The following is a 17,691-nucleotide window of genomic DNA, read 5'->3' on the forward strand; positions in this document are numbered from 1 at the left end:
GATTTGATGCACATGTAAAGAATAATGGTGGAGCAAACAACAGGAATGAGTCTCACTAAGACTTTAGACAACTGCCTTAAAACATAGTACTGAAGTAATTAATTATTCTATGGATTCTGACTTATTGGTTAATTCTTAAAAGCTGCTCACTTATTCTTAAGTAAATTTAATCATTAAGGCAACTCAGGAAATGGTGTCTGCCACCTTGCTGCCTGCCTATGATTACTCCAGAAGAGACACAACATGCTTCTGCCACAGAAATCTCATCCTCTCCCTTTCGAATCCTTCTCTTCATCCAAAGAAGAAGCCCAAGTCTAGACACTACAACCAATGTTTTTGGACCTAAATGTGTGGTGATGGGAAAGCAAAACAATCTGAATATGAATGCTTTGAATTTAAGAAACCATCAATCCTGAACAAGGAACAAAAAGGGGAGGAGATTATTTTAATCACTATACTTAGTTTTCAAAAGTCCATTTCTAGTCTATTCCTTAACAGAGGGTCTACCTCCTCCTTTCTTTCAGACAGGCATTCCAGCTTACTGGACTGTGAAGAACAGGCAAGGATGATGAACTTGTGTTATCTCTGTACCTTATTCCGGAACTGATGCCAGCCCTTAGGGCAACCTCCTTGGGCTGGGCGGTAACTGGGATAGTGTTTCTCTAGTAAGGAGGCATTGTTCTTTTCACAGATGAAGGGCAGTTTCACATTACAATTAACTGGGTAGTCTGCAGAAATAGAAGTTTAAAAAACAGTTATGGTAATGCCCATCACACTCCAGCTGCTTTATGACATGAAAAAGACCAGACTGAAGGGAAACCCTTTTTGGTGCAACCACAGTGAACTACTGTGCAATTGAAAGCATTAAAAATAGCAGTAGAGCAGAAGGCAAGCATAAATCATTTATATCAGACAGTAGTACAATATTCCTAAAGATCCAGAGTCTCAACCTTACTTACAGTATTACCAGTTTGTATAGGCAGAGAGAACTTGAAAACAGAATATTATTGAAAAAAGATTTTGTATATGAGGACTAACCTTGTATTCTGGCAAAGAGGGTACACCTAATTGTCAAAAAAAAGCTAAAAGGAATCCCTTAATGTCTACATGGAGAGCATCTGGCCTGCACTGCTTTACATGACTCCTGCAGTCATAAATGGACTGACTTCCTGGTCTAGAGCAATTTTTAGCTAACAGAGATGAAAACAGTTCAGCAGCAACCAACTGAATAATGGGGGAAACAGGCTTTAAATGGAAATGGTAGAAGACAGGAGGAGCTTCTTGTTCTCTAGAGGTTATACATTTTCCTCAACATAAATGTGTTGAGGAAAGGAAGCAATACACTTCAAGTACCACCAGGAGGCTTTTTCATTACTTTGTCTATCCCTTACAATATGACTCCAACAGTTAATGGAATTTGTGTCTCCAGATTTGTACACGGTTGGCAGAACAGAGTTAACCTCTCTAACTGACAGATCTCAGACAAACTCCAGACCTCAGAATATGTAGCATAAACACAAAAAGGTAGCCACCAAAACCAGATTTCACCTAATTAATTTCTGTTGCAAAAAGAGTGACGAGCTATCATAAATAAAATGTCATTTGAATTCAGGTTTCCTTCTGGCCAATAAGAAATATTACCATGGTTCTACCATGAGGAAGTAATAAATCAGTCAATCAGATAATCATGAAGAAGCCATTCACTCCTATTTTGGTATTGATCTGCATTTAATAGAAGAGTTTGGGTAGAACAGTAATTACTACGTTTTTTCTTTTCAAATAATACAACAATAGCAGAGGGTGAAAACTAAAAGCAACCTTACCTCTATACCAGTTCTTTCTGGAAATATACCAGCAATCTCTCAGTAATCTATCATGGAAGCGTGGAAATAACTGTAAACTGGATATAAATATTTCAGTTAATCTCCAATCCAATGTGATCTTCACAGAGAAACTCTGATAGCGACAGTGTCAGTGCAAACAAAAATTTGGCTATTAACTGTTATCCTTGGCTATTAACTGCTATCCAATGTGATCTTCACAGAGAAACTCTGATAGCGACAGTGTCAGTGCAAACAAAAATTTGGCTATTAACTGTTTCTAGATGCCCTACACAAAATAGGCAAGAAATAAATATGTGGTAGGTTCAGCAGTTATGTGCCCAAATTAACTGTGTCGAGATGCGCAGAATGACGTTATTTATCACCATGCTGCAATCACAGCACATTGCCAGGACAAGTGAAGGGAATAGGAACTAGCTCTCGTTTCCTTTTCACAATAGTGCATTGCTATAGTATTCTGGAAAGTGAAGGACTTTCCTTGTAAGAAGCCCATGAATCTTCCCTGCAGCCAGAAGGGAATGATGCAAGAGTTGCTGTGAGTCATCCCAGTTCTACAAGGCTATACTAAAAGTCCTCCAACACTTTGGCATTACCTAACTAGAAGAGTGATGTCTTAAACCAATTTCCTATTCCCTGTTTGAGCAGTTTTTCCAATACCTGTTCTTGGGTATTCCTCAATCCTCAGAATCAACAGACTGGGCACTTTTTTCTGGTCAGTTCTCCAAATGTTAACAGAACACAGAAGTTTGCCCAAAACCCCAATAAAAGCATTTCAAAGATCAAGGGAATATATTAGCTACTAGGATCACACATTTCAAGGATTCACACAACAAGACTAAGATACCTAAGCCCAACAGCTCAAAATTTAGAGGTTCTGATAACACACATAAGAAATGGATGACTAACTCAGTTACAATAAAATTCCTATGAATTAACTACTCTAGTTAACAATTCCTAAAAAGCACAAAATAAAGCTTACAATAAAGCAACTCATAATTATTCTACATACGGTGAATGATAGCTGTAGCCATAATCAATAAACTTCAGCCACCACTTCTGTTCGCTGTTTGATAACTGTGGAAGGAAAGAAAAAACCCAGTATTTTACAACCCACATAGAAAGAGCTCCTGACTCTACCAAACATAGAACAATGTGACAAAATTAGTCACAGAGGTACCGAAACTTGACATGTTTTTCTCAGATGCCTTACAAGAATGTACCTTTATGCCATGAACAACACAAGGCCCTTCCATATCAGACCATCCAGAATTTCTAATTAAATCCTCTCACCAGGTGAAAAACTATATGTTGTCCTGTGCACAAAATTAAGACCTAGCACAATTGTTAGTGAAATATTTGCAGACAATGGGATGCTTGCATGGTGGGCCTGCTTATGACACTTCTTCCCCATTCAGAGAGCTTTGTGGTTTTTTAGTGTTGTTAAACCTACTTTTAAATTTAAAAATTCTTTTACCAGACTGCCATTAAAATAATTCTCTTTTATCCCACCTTTTCCTTTTAAGTACAATTGAAAACTATTCAGATCAACAAGAAAAATAAAGAAACTAGGATTAACATTTTCTTATATTGGAAAACTTGGCAAGTAAATTTCCCTGCAAGGGAAAGTAACTGTGAAAACAGATTACACCCCCTTACCTTTTCTATTTGAGATAGTATTGTCCTGAGTTTTGGGTAAGACTCTACAGAGGCTAAATCACTATCATTTTTTTGACAGTAGGAAATAGCTTCCTGGTAGCTCAGGTTTTTATCTGGTACAAACCACAGCTCTGCTCCATCAACAACAAGCGGGGGTCCATGAATTCCAATTTCATCTACACAGAAGAAATATCACATGTGTAAGAAATGAATTCTGAAATACAAATATTTTCTTTTTCTGAATTTATTAGGGAATCTCAATTTGACACTGGGAAGAGTCAATGCTCTGCATTTTGAACTCTCTCAAAACCAAATTCCATCAGTTATAATCTTTTCTGGAATGAAACAGGCATTGCAGTAGCAATGTAACAAACCTAATAAAAGATACTGAGTACAAACAACCCTACAACATAGTGGAAAAATACAAAAGAAGTCAAATTACCTGGTATATACCACTCTGGTGTCTTTGGAGTGCTACCTGTTCAGAAGAAAAAAGGAAAAGTCACTGAATTTCCTTTCTAACAACACTATAGCCACCAATAATAGAAGTGATTGCTAGTACTCATACTTCTCAGCATTTATGATGAAAAAAAGGAGAATGAAATCATACATGGGCTTAATAGTTTAAAATTAGCCAATATAAAATTAATGGGAGCACTGCATACCTCCATCTTGCATATCTGTGGTTCTTTCATCTCTCAAGCATCAAAGTAGTATTTCCACCAGAATCTCACCCCAACAAGAAAGTTTCATCCCAATACACCTTTTAATCAACAACCCAAATGTAAAAGTCTACTGTATTACAAACTGCATCAAAAAACCTGGATCTGTGCAGATATGCCATGCTATTCTTTTGTATTCCCACTCCTCACTACAATGAGGAGCTAGTACACCTGTTTTACAAGAAGAGGGCTAGTTGACCTAAGGTTGAAGCAAACTGTACACCCAAAATACTTGTGGTGATTTAGTTAAAAATATCACTAAGAACCATTAAGTCAAGTCCACAAATGCTGCAACTCAGTGGCTTATATCATCACACAAGAAACCACTTCTTACTTCATGGGACTAGAAAGAATACATGAGCAGTGATACTGCATTCTCCTCAGGGTCAGTTTCTAAGTGTACATCTGTTTGTATGTGGCATCAGTGAGACATTTAATGTATTGTCCTCTTTAGCAGTTCAGAGAGGAAACAACAAAATGCTGTTTGCAAAGTTTCTATTATAGGGCAATAATTACAACTCATTGTATTAAACTCCTTATATGAACAGATGGATGTAACTGCAGTTTACCTTTTGTTATCTGGCAGACCCATTCAAGCTTAGCTTCACAATCAAAAGGCCTGAAGTAAAATTCAAGGTCTCTGGCTTCATGGAAGTAAAATCTCCAAAATGATCTCCGTGAAAACTGTGAGGTCTGCATATAAATAGAAACAGAGAACTGAGTTAGGATAGCATAGGCCTTTGAAATTTAAAATTAAACTGTAATAAAAAGGTCCTTTGGCAAAGTCAGTGTATTTTACTGTGTTGTTAGTCACACAATTTATTTTGCAAATAAAAGAGCAGCTATAACTTCAACTACAACTCTTCATGTTAGTTAATGCTGTGAAGCAATTACATAAAGGGCTTAAGGTCATCTACACACAAACAGGTGGTTTTTCTAGAACTAATGTTTCTTAGGGTTTTTGTAGTGCCCAGTTTCTCATAGATGCTTATTATTAAATTATCTATTGCAACTTGTTCCCCTGAAATGAATCTCATTTCTGTTGAAAAGAACTGGCACAGAAACAATCATTCTTATTTAAAATTATTTCTTACAATCAAGCTTGAAGAACTGACTTCACTCCTGCTGGTGTCTCCAGTAAAGAGAATTCTTTATCATTTACTGAAATGGCATGTCTATAACTAGCAGGCAGGAGAGGAAAGTTACTATGTTCACAGCATTGCCTTCAAAGTGCCCTCCTAGGTCTAAAATTTTAGGAGCGCAATGCTGACCAGGTTCCCAGTCTGGGTTCACGAACACAGGAAAAGCAAATGAGGGCAATGGCTGTGCACAGAAGGAAAGGGATGCAATTATCCTTTCCCCCAGTAAATCCTAAAAGCAGAGGTGGTTCTATTTAGGTTAAAAGGGATGGTAGGTACTGCAAAAAGTCAGATGATACTTCAGAAAAATAAAAGGCTATTTTAAAACTCATGCCATCAAGACTAAATTAAGTGTTGAAGAGCTTAATCAGGAATCAAGCTGAGGTCTGACATTTGAAATTAGAAACCAACAGAGAACATACAGTCTATTTCACAAGTAAACAAGGAAATACACACAATAAACACAAACACATGCTCTGTCCTGGCTACTGCACTCCCCTTCAGGCTTTATTATTTTTTTCTTAATCTGCAGTTCAGAAAAGCTAGTATAGATTTTTTTAAAGTTACTGGTAGGGCTCTCTGTGCTTTTTTCTTTTCGACTCCATGACACATCCTTAAGAATTATATGTAATATACAAGAGATCCATAGTATGTCACTATGCAATACAGAATAGCATTGTTACTAAAACAGTTTGTAGTTAAAAAGATACAAAAGAAGTCCTATGAAAGGTTATCATTAGCATAGCACTCGTCTCATAAAAATACTTAATTAGGGGAAAGTTTGTAATAGGTGTAGATTGATAAAAGGAACACTACAGCTTTTTCACTATCCTTAGAAAACATCTAAACCTAAATTCAGTTTACAACAGGAAATCTTTTTTTTCCAAGTACTTCCAAGTAAAAACACACATTACTAAAAGCCTTGAAACTAACCTTTAATGCAGCACAGTCTCTTGTATCATACTCATCTTCCAGAAAGTCGAGTGGCATAACAACACTGGTTACCTACAGGATGAGCGACAGGGTGAAAGAATCAGCATCTGACACTCTGCTGTGGCAATCCCAAGAGATAACCTTTCAAACCTGGGGTCCCATTATGTTTATTACTATTAAAGTATGTGTTGAATGGCAGTTAGTCCTTCAGTTTTGAGTCTCCATGTCTGTTTTTTGGAGGGGAGGAGGAAGAACTCACAATTTCAGACAAATAAAGCAATTACAACGAGGAAGATACTTTTGGAAAAGTCTGACAACAAGGAAATGAGCTGATAAACCCTTCCTTCTGTTGTGGCATGAAGACACCTTGTTTTCTCCACCATATCTTGGATGTTTACTACATACTACATTTCTGTGAAATTACTTTAATATAATGGAGATGGAAATCAGGTTAGCCTTGTTAAAGATACGTTTTTAATTGGAAATCTGTTTGCATGACACAACCTTCTTCTGAATTATTAATCTGTTGAAAGACTTGACAAATTTTAATTAAGATATTTATCAATTTACTTTCAATGCAGTCCTAGTTGAAACAAATCAGTATGTGACACTTCCTGATTAAAAGTTAACTTACTGGTTTGTTATCACTCCATTGCCAGGTTCCCAAAGAATCAGGACTCCTCTTATTCATTCCAATCCAGACCCATCTGTCATTGCTGTAAATAAACAAGATACAATCTTATGCCAAGCATATGGTTCAGTTCATTTAATAGGAAGACTGACCAATGGCATGGCATTATTTAGGAACAAGCAGCAAAACCAAGGTTTCAGTTGTAGCAAGTCAAAGAGAAAATAGACACAAGGGCTGGGACCTCTTCTGTACAGAAGAAAACTAACTTTTTGTGGGCTGCATCACCACTTCATCTGTTGTCACTTGATATAATGGTCTCTTCCAGAATCACACACAGAGTGTTAATATAGTTTGGTTCCCTTTCTCTTGTACACCTTGGGCTATCTCCTAAATACCATCAGCTCAAATTCATTCTTCCTCAAATCACACAAAAGCTTCTACACAAAGAACTGGCCTATTTTCCTTAACTCTGTAAGTGGTACAAACACACTAAACCTGGGCACCTATTTCAATTATGAACCCTCACAAATGAGGTGCAGACATAAATCAGCACCTAACACCACTGACTTCAATGGCTGCATCAACAAGTGGCAGTAGAAATTTTAGTCCTGTCAGAACTGGGTTTTTTCCTAGATTTTACTTCCTCATTTTCCAAAAGCAGCAGACACTTAAATCTAAGATTTCAGTTATGTTCAAAGATACAAAATTACCTGAAAAAAACAGGTTTACAACGTAAATACTCAAATCTGTAGTAAGAACCTTTACAATAATATTTTGCTTATGAATCTAAAGATGCTGTAACAAAGATAAAGGTGCTAGTCCAACTGCAAGGTTAGTTTTGTACTGCAAATTCTCAAAGATTAAATAGTGTGCAGGGCTCATAAACTGAACTTTATGATAACTCACTCCAATCTAATACCCTGCCCAGTAAAGTCAATAGACACTGCTCTGAATGACTGTATCAGCTGGAAGCAGCAGAGGGGAGAAAGATCATGAGTTTCTTCTGAAATCACAGACTACACCAAACCCTATTGCAAAAGAGCTGTGGAAAAGGCACCCTCACCAAGATGGTCTGACAATAAAGCATTGATGCCAAACTGCAGGGCTCCTGCAGAACTGTATCAGGAGCAACATCCCATCAGGATGCACCAAATACAAAGAAGGAACACAGGACATTTGAGGAAATTAGGAGCTTAGGCTATTAACAAGGATTAAGGATATTCTTGTATAGTCTTCCCAAAGAAAGACAGGGAAAGGATACAATTATTCTTTGTAATATATTTTAGGAGACTAGACCTGCAAGAAGAGGAGTGATTTTAGCAAAAAGAACACCACGTCTGAGGGAACCACAACTCAAAAATAAATTTAAGCTCAAAACTGGACAGAGACATTTGACCAGCAGAGGTCAGAGTTCGTAAAAGGCTCCCCAGAAAGTAGTGCTGACAAACTTTGTGATTTGAAGCCAGAATTTGGAAAGTTTATGAAAATTACTTTATTACCGAAACAGCTTAACCCAGGGTTTGTGAGCTCAGTATGTGAAACCCAAGAAGGGCAACAGTACTTTACTTGGTAAAGTTTCCTTTAGGAAGAAAGTACCAGCCATCAACAGATCTATTTTTTTTTTTTTTTTTTGTTCTTTATTCTCAACTCCAGTAATAGTTTTCTGACACTGGTGAGACAGTATGATCATTCTAGTGTGATTTTATCATATTGATCAATCTTTAGTCTTTCAATGATACAACCAGGGAGCTTTAAAGAGCTTAAATGCCCCAAACCACTGCAGTGGAAAACTGTGAGCCAAATGTCCACAGCTGTCAAACAGCTAAGTGACTTTTGGCTATTTGCCTTTAGGAGTTCATTCTTCTGTGGCTGTTCCTCCAACTAAGAAGCAGAGATCCTGTCCTAAATGTCACCTACAGACTTAGCACAGTTTAAGCAGTTAATCACCACATAGGAATATCTACTAAAAAGAAAATTTGAGACACTCATTTTGAAACAATTTGCAGTAATTACCTGAGGCTCTAGAGCAATTTTTCAAACTTTCAATTTATATTTGGCTATTATACAATAAATAAATTAAAAACAAGAAAGGTTCCAGGTCAAGAATTTCTCCAGCTTATCTCCCAATTTACAATCACTAGCCTGCAAACAGAACATGTTTTCAGCTGACTGGGCTCTTACACTTTAATGTATCTCTTTTGCTTCTTTTGGAATTGTTCAGACATGACCATGAGTAATTTACTAACTGCTACACTACACTTGACAGTACTTTTAAGCTTCAGTAAAGCCTTCTGATAACCCTCTGAAATTATACTGTCATCTCATCATAGGAAAGAATTCTACCAACTATTTAAGACAAAGATAAATTAAGACTCTCTATTGCAATTAAGCTTGCAGCAAGGAATTTGCTTGTGCTTCAAGTATCTGTCTCCTCATTGCAAAGCATTAAAATTCATCCTGCGGACTGATATCAAAATGGATTTTTCAGTGACAGAGTATTCTTTGAGCTACAATCCTGGAACTGTCTCTAAAAACCTAAAGTATTCTGAGTTTTAAACTAAAACATACATGCAATTTGTGCTTTACTATGGACTCCACACTGACACTGAAAGACCCTAAATCTCTAGCATTCCCTGTAGAATACTGCTGTTTTTTCTTTACACAGAGCTAAACATTCATAAAAGTCAAATACTGCAGGAGTGAATAAATACAGTTCAGATTGTAAAGGGACTAAAAACCTGTAATTTTTCTGATCATATTCTAACTACCAAAATAGAAAATTATTTTCTCTGTCCTTTATAACAGCTTCAACACAAGATTAAGAGTGAAGTTTTTAGGGCTTGTAGGTCAACCTAGTTCTTGACAAGAGGCAAAGTATACATCTGGGCCAACTCCTTAGTGGTGCAATTTAAGGCAGTGCTGGCCTAAAACTCTGCATGAAGCCCATTGGGTCACCTTGTTATCCCTGCTGTAACAGGCTACTGCACTAGTTAAATCACATCCTGCTAATTACCTGCTTTTGAGTGGAAGAAAAGAGAAGTTGAATTAACGCAATTACTACAGCTTGCATCTCAGCTTTATTGCTGTTTTGGCCATTCTGTTAAGGTGATTTTTTTCTTTCAAACTCAAGTGTTTGTGAGGCTTTCTAGACCCAAATAAATTACAGCAGCAGAGCTGTTCATATAAAAGGCAACCTGGATTTCTTTCCAGTAAGGCATCCTTGCTGAAATGTCGCTTCTAACCAGTCCAAGCTGCTTCTCCTCCTGTGTCCAGCATTGCTACCAGCCATAAGATGCAGAATGCTCACACAGTCCAAAAAGAATGGAAGTAGCTGAACTGGATCTGTTCTGTCTGTATCACATCCCTTAAAGCCAAAAGAGGTTATCCTACTTCTTCCAGAGAGGGGAAGGCTGGCAGGCAAATTTTATTTTCCTTTCCAATGGCAATAGCCTGACTTGGCTGGAGTGATTCTGGCTCTTATTTGACTCTAAGGTGGAATCTGAGTAAAGAACAGAATGGACTAGGCAAGCTGCCCTTTTCCTGGTGAACCAAAATGACTCTTGCTAACATTTAAAAACAAACAACTCTCAATGAGTCACCAGAGAACTGTGCAAGGGGAAAAAACCTGAAACCAAGAGAGTCGAGGTGTGGCTCCTTCCCCACACTGAAATGAATGCACTGAATGAATGCTTTAGGTTGGAGTTTGCACTGAATAAATACAGAGAGTATGAACAAACTGCATGCCAGCACACTCCAGCAGCTAATCATATCTAATATCACCTTAGCGTGATTTCTCCCAGTTAGCTAAAGTATTTGCTCTTGGTGAAATAATTCACATGGTTTCCTATCTCAAATGAGCTTGATTTTTATATTAACTACCCTTGACACCTGACCTCCAAAATATTTTATGTAATCAACACCTCTGAGTAATTTAAAAGCATAACTATCTTCAACAATTCATCATGTTATCTAAACAAACATTATTTAAAATACCTCAGGCAATATTAACTATGGTGTATTTCAGTTCAGAATGTTCTGTAGTGCTCAGAAAGGGGTTAGCCCAGAAGAAAATATTGTGTTTTCAGTTATATTTGGAATGAGCAGTTACTGCAACATTAACTGCAGAGTCAATTTCTACCAGACTCAATATATTGCCCCTCATTTTAAGTTCTGCTGGAATAATATTGAAACACTGGGACTTATCAGCTTTCAGACTAAGTTTGAAATTTCTGAACTATGGGAAATGCAGGAGCATTTTGTGTCAACTGACCTCCTGGAAAGACAGAAGTCTCCACCTTTAAACTCCTAACAGAAAATGTAATTAATACCTCAGACAGTCTTCAAGCTGAAAAGCAGCTCCAAGTACTTATAGGAAAAGAAAATGTGACTTCTCTATTCACATTTCATTGTAGATTAGGTGCACTAAAACTAAATTCGTAACTGCAAAACCATCTAATAAGGTCTGCAGCTAGAAATCATTTGTGCACTGATTTTTATTGTGGGACTTCAGCCAGTTTAGCAAAGGAATCACAAGTGGCTTTTACATAAGCCAAGCTATCTATATATAGAGCATACAAGTTTGGTTTTGTCTCTTATTAACATAAACACTGAGTAATCTTCATGACTTGTGCACTTCTAAAAAAAGTTCACTGGTTTCTCAAGAAGGCACCACTTCAGTCATCAGGTCTAAAAATTTAATCACTGCTGTATGCTGGCAGCTTCTGCAATAATCCTGATTTAGTTTGTTGATGAAAAAATTTACATCACATAACTGGCAGCATTTGAGTTTTAGAAGGTAAAAAATTCTGAAAAAACAGACTGTCAATCAAAAAAACCATATTACACAAGGATCTGACAACACACCAATGCCTAATAAAGCTTTGCAGTGACAGTTCATTTGATTAAAAATAAAGCTATAAACTCATAAATTATTTAGCATTTAATCTGTTGATACCAGAACAGTCAGCACACCCATCTAATGCCCATATAGTGTCAGTGTAGCTATGCCAAATAGGATCTGTGCCAACCAGATTGCTGGACACTACATTATTCACATTTTCAAAAGTTAGCACCCAGTTTATTCATGAAGCATTTCATGAATAAAAATGAGATGTATTTGAAAAACTGAAATAATAACTCATCTCTAAAGCATGTACCAGTAAAGAGTAGGTACATTTACTATCTAGGTGTGCCAAAATTCAACACAGAGAAGGAATAATTTATTGTAACAACAGACTTAGATTTGAGCTTTGAGCATTTTCCATTACAGTTACTCTTCCTGTGCTGCCTCTAGCACTGTGAAATATCGGCCCAAGCTGTACTCCTGTGACATTTCCCAGCAAGGGAGTTCAAATGCCACATCAAAGTGTTCTGTGGGAAATGCAGGTGGCACACACTATCTTGTATTTGCCATTTGTGGTCAGCAGCATTTGCGATCCACTGCAGAATCAAAACTTCAGAACATGGCTAGTTTGTTACCTGATAATTTTCCTCAGGATAGAATGAAGTGCCTTAATTTCTTCTGAGTGGCTAAAACTAGGCAGATGGCCTCCAAGGGCTTCACAGAACCTTTCTGCCTCTTCCCAGGTCCTGGTTCGCAGCACTCTTTCACTATGGAAGAACTTCACAACAGCCAAATGTCAGAGCAGAAAATGACACAAGGCAGTATTTTTAAAACACTCCTGTTCTACTAAAATATGGCCACCTGAGAGCCAATAACTGGTATTTCCATAGGGAAAGAACTTGACTTTTTAACATTTTTTCTTTCAGTTTGCTTGACAGCAGCCAGACTCTGAAGTTTAGCTGACAAAATTTGTTTCAAACACAACATATTCCACATGACAGACTTTCTCTGCTTTTCTTTACCAGAAAGATTTTAGAAACCACCAGCCAGCTCATTCCATAACTGCAAGTCAAGTTATAAATTTTAAGGGATGTTGTTCTTTCAAATTTATGGTGAACTACAAAGCCTAATGCTCACTTAAACTAGTCTCACTTAAGCGCTGTGCATGAAGAAAGTTCTTTGGCACACCCTTTGGAAACCTGTATGCATCTGAGGTGCAAGTTTGGCTCATACACCTCAGCTAACACATCCACTTGATCCCCTTGGTTTCAGTCCAAGACAATTCCCATCAGCTGGATCTCTGCACAGACATGCTGCATTTGGTCAACAGCAGTTGTGGAGAATGTGCCAGGGCCAGCTGTCATGTCCATCAGCTATGGGACAGCTATGCTGCACAGCAGCACAGACCTATCCCTTCAGGGTGCTTGCCCACACCCTTGTTATTCAAGCTGGGTTTCCCCACTTTGCTGTATGAGCTGTTTACAAGAAACAGTTCATTGCAGACACTGAGTCAAAAAATAATGAATCCAATGAACTGCCTCAGTTTTAACTTGATTTAATTTTTAATAGAAGGAAAAACCCTGCATTTCTAAATAAAATTTTATTTAAGCCATTCCAGCTAAACAGCACAGCTGCTTGCTTCCACTGGTCACCTCAAAACAGTAAAATACAACTGAGGCTGAATGTTTTTATATATTCATATTCAAACAAGAGAAAATCCTACCTCTCCCATCTATACTCTTGGAGTACAGAAAGGAAAAGGGCAAGGGAAGGTGATGCAAAATGCTTTCCTTCCCTAACCAGGTGTCTGTGCATGCCTGAGGGCAGCAGTACAGGGCCAGTGCTGTTCCCCAGTCAGCTGCCCACAGAAGAGGCACAATGCACCTCCCAGGAATGGCAGAGGATGATGCAGGGCAGTATCTACAGGCAGTCAATCTGAATCAACACCAATTCCCTCTCCTGGTGAGAGCACCTTGAAAATGCCCTCAAGAGCTGCTATGTCCACAAAATGTCTGATCACTCACTTCCTCCAAGACAGTAATCAGCAATTAACATCAAACAAGAATAACATTTTACCTTGTAGCAGGCAAGGCCGGATCCATTATGCCACCCAGGGGGACAGGGATCGGTTGGCTTTGGGAGCACTTCTGGCTCCTTGGGCTTCCCAATATATTTTTTGCAGACAGAAAATGCTTTAGTGGTTTTACAATCCTTAGTTTCCCACTTTCCAAGAGAATTTCCACTGGACATGGCCACACATCCTCCTGAAAACTCTAAAATTAGAGCCACCAAAACCACATTTAAAACCATTGGCTGGTTTCCAAAAAAACCCGACATAATTGTGAATTACTACTTTATTGCATGCTTGGAGTTCTGTAACATGGTACTCCAGTGCTTGCTCAATAGAAAAGGACAGTATTTTTATGTGTTTTTAGTTTTCAAATGTACCTGGTTGCATGGAATTCCAGTTGGTGTATGCCACAGCTTCAGGTGTTTCTCCATTCACTGTACCCCAGGAATATATTCCTGACTGGCTGATATCCTGCAAACCGGTCCAGAAGTATTTTTCTTCAACTTTTGTGTGCTTTCTAATTAGACTGTTAATAAATTCTTGTTCAAATCTGAAAATTCACAGATTAATCAGAGTCAATATTTTAAAGATACCAAACTACTGAGATAATTTAAAAATCAGGGACATTACATGAGTCAGTTCAAGCAGTCATCCAGGAAGTCCCATATTCAACATGGGGTCAGCAAGCTGGGAATTCTCATACTTCCAGGAAGATTTCACATTGTAGGTTTACCATTGTTACACATTTCTAGTTCTTGGCAAAAGCAATTCTCTTTCTGCTTTTTCTTTATAAACCATTAGCTATCATAAAACAGTTTTAATCTCCGATTTTATCTCCGGGATTGTGATTTAAACTTGCTCATAAATTACAAATGTGCTTTACCTGTTCATCACTGTAAGATTGCACTGGGCTCCAAATGAAACTTCCATTTTATCAATCTTGTAACAGTAGTTTCCATGTCTCTCCCATCCCTGGTTAGAGAACAAAACCCACATTTATACAAAACAACCTAATTTAGGCATTACCTACAAGAGAAAATAAATCATTGCCAACAGTGGCTGGTGCCCACAAGCTGGCACAGCATATACAAGAAAGAAATGCACTGTGTTGCACACAAGGTCCACTATCATCAACTCTCAGATTCACAGTTGTAAAAAATAATGCAGCCACAGGAATAAAATACACCACTGTTTTAGCTTGCCTGGGCAGAGTCTTCTGACCACTATTGCATTTACAAAGAAACACAAGGGCAACAGCCCAGTCCTATTCCAAACAATAGGAGTTTTCATGCTGTTCCACCAACGCCAGGATTCAAACACAAGAATACTAGGAAGGCATACACCAGTATCTCTTTACTTCTGAGAAAAATACTTGATACTGAAAATGTGTGAACTTACAAAATTTCTCTATTGCTCAAATATTTCTTCCCATATTTACACTGAAATTTCAAGAACCATTAATGTGTTAACTCTTTTCTAGTCTAGCAATGCCACTGGTGTCTGAATAGCACAGAAAGCTGTAACTCTATGTGCTGGAAGTCTCTGAAAAGACAGAGTAAAAAGGTCATGTAGAAAGAAAGATAAGGGGTAAACATCTTTCCTGTTGCAAGCAATATGCCACACAAAACTGAACCAAGTAACTCTGAAATAGCTAGCAATACCATCCCAAGCTAGCTCAAAAGACAAGAGCTTTATTTAAGCAATAAGATGTCATACTGTAAAAAACCAAACAAAAAAACCAAAAAAGCCGCCACCTTAATTCAAGTCATAGAACAAAAATGAGAGCCAGTGAAGTGCAAGAAAACATAATCTCAGTTAACAATCTCTGCATATCTTTATGTTGCACATGCTTATTCTAAATTTTAAAACATAACTTGAGCAACACCAACAGAACAAATGGTGTTATCAATAACATTTCTATTAAAATCAAATTCTTTAAAATAAATAAATAAATAAAACACAACCTCTCCTGGGTCCAAACTCATAATACTTTCATCAATAAACAAACTGATAATACATCCTGAGCCTGCTTAGAAGAATGTGAAATTTGGTTTATGCTATATAAATGTCCTTTTTCAGATAAAATGCTTCACAGACTTTACTGAATAGACGAGAAAGAAATGGAAGTAGAGGAAGTAAGTGATTTCAAGCAAGTTTCAGAGCTAAATGACAATAAAAGAAATAGAGGCTTCCTATTACCTCTTCCAATGAACAATTTTCATCTGATTTTGTTTCATTCAAAATCTCTCCATTTTTCTTGCAAACATATTTCAATTTTTCTTCACAGGATTTGACCCTCCACTGTCCCAGCTGTAAGAATGCAAGGAAAAAGAAATATTTTAAATTCTAACAATCTTTGAATTTCTGTGTTTTCAGGGGCTGTTTCCATTGCGAGAAAGCCAAAATGCCTCCAGTAGAGATATTGGGTGGGATGCCCTGGATTATATGCACAGGTACATGTTTGGAAGGGAGAGAGAAAGCTGACACACATGCAGATGGGAGGATTCTGGATCACAGCCAGAAAGGAAAGAAAAGGTCAGGGTGGTGCAAACTCTCTTAGTTCAGGAAGGGAATGGGTGCAGGAGGTGTGCTCAGTGTAATGTGGAAGTAGCTCAGAGACAGCTCAGAGGAGCTGAGCACAAACTCCAGTGCCAGGCTGCTGACACAGCAGGCAAATGCATGCTCCACTTTTCTAATGAATCTGCAGGATAGGATACAGCCTGCTTCCCACTCTTAGTGACCTCCTTTCTTCACCAACACCCTTTTTAGAACATTCCATCCTCAGACTGGGTGACCCAAACTGCTCTGGGAGATGACTGAACACCGATATCTCTTCCTTCCCACCTTTCTGCCAGAGACATGCACAAATACAGTAACCCAAAATACAGTCTGGCCAACAATGCATTAGTCTCAGAGCTAGGAGTCATTTCTTCCATTCTTTGCAGCTATGAAGTTCCAGCTATAAATAATTCTAAGAAATTTGCTAGTAGAAAAATGTATTTTAAAGATTATTCCAGAAATAAGATCAGCTAGCTGCTTTATCCTCCTCCTTGACTTTCACACACACCAATGTTCTCTCTACTACGATGAAAAAATACCAACTAAAAACCAAACTCAGCACTGTATTCCTACCTTGCCTGAATATGACACGCAGTTAGGAGTGCTGTTAAAGGGAACTCTTGGTTCATTCTGATCCCAGTAGGTGAAAACCACAGGCGAGTCATCTGACCACTTGAACAAGGTTGGCACATCGTCATTCTTGAGACCCATCCAAATTTCCTCTTCAACATCTGTAATTTAAAATTAGGACAACATTTTTGTTTCAATATAATATTCAAACTAACAGGAAAGCAATGTGTTATTAGCAAAATTAAATTTTTTATCATACTGTGCAGTAGTATAGTGATACCATTTTTCTTACAGTGAGAAGAGACCATATGTTTGTTATCTTGTTTCTTAACTTATACTCACGACCATGAGTAAGCTTAACAGAGAAGGAACAAACAGGAAAGAAACCTAACCACAAACAAACGAACACACAAGAAAGCAAAAAAGCAAAATACCCTCAACCAAATTTAGAGTGTATGCAAAGACATAACATCAAACACTATTGGTACTATTTATTAGTGCAGTGACTCAGCAGTCAAAATATTGACCATCTACTATTCTCTTTGAATGAGCAAATTAAGCACAAAGTATTACAAAACTAGAAGCAGATTAGCCCAGTAAATAAATAAATTAATAGACTGAACCAGAACAAGTCCTAACACAGGGGGCCTGGATCTGCACAGCAACATTCAACACTAGTCTGGGTACAAGCTCAGCTTTAACACCCACATTTAAAAGCTAGAGGTT

The 17,691-nt window shown here is 37.7% G+C and overlaps 1 protein-coding gene across 2 annotated transcripts in view; it reads right to left on the reverse strand.

Moving 5' to 3' along the window:
* Window positions 1–17,691, reverse strand: part of LY75 (lymphocyte antigen 75) — a 56,584-nt gene that overhangs the window by 17,920 nt on the left and 20,973 nt on the right. For both annotated transcript variants that reach the window (XM_063161973.1, XM_063161972.1), the window contains exons 8-21: window positions 16,969–17,126; window positions 16,036–16,146; window positions 14,720–14,808; window positions 14,214–14,386; window positions 13,842–14,038; window positions 12,401–12,543; window positions 6,926–7,007; window positions 6,292–6,363; window positions 4,789–4,912; window positions 3,940–3,975; window positions 3,498–3,673; window positions 2,851–2,915; window positions 1,824–1,900; window positions 592–728 (exon numbers count right to left, since the gene is read on the reverse strand). In XM_063161973.1, the coding sequence (XP_063018043.1) occupies window positions 592–728; window positions 1,824–1,900; window positions 2,851–2,915; window positions 3,498–3,673; window positions 3,940–3,975; window positions 4,789–4,912; window positions 6,292–6,363; window positions 6,926–7,007; window positions 12,401–12,543; window positions 13,842–14,038; window positions 14,214–14,386; window positions 14,720–14,808; window positions 16,036–16,146; window positions 16,969–17,126 (1,640 nt within the window). The remainder of the gene's footprint in view (window positions 1–591; window positions 729–1,823; window positions 1,901–2,850; window positions 2,916–3,497; window positions 3,674–3,939; window positions 3,976–4,788; window positions 4,913–6,291; window positions 6,364–6,925; window positions 7,008–12,400; window positions 12,544–13,841; window positions 14,039–14,213; window positions 14,387–14,719; window positions 14,809–16,035; window positions 16,147–16,968; window positions 17,127–17,691) is intronic.

This window comes from Melospiza melodia, chromosome 8, assembly GCF_035770615.1.
Source record: "Melospiza melodia melodia isolate bMelMel2 chromosome 8, bMelMel2.pri, whole genome shotgun sequence".
Lineage (NCBI taxonomy): Eukaryota > Metazoa > Chordata > Aves > Passeriformes > Passerellidae > Melospiza > Melospiza melodia.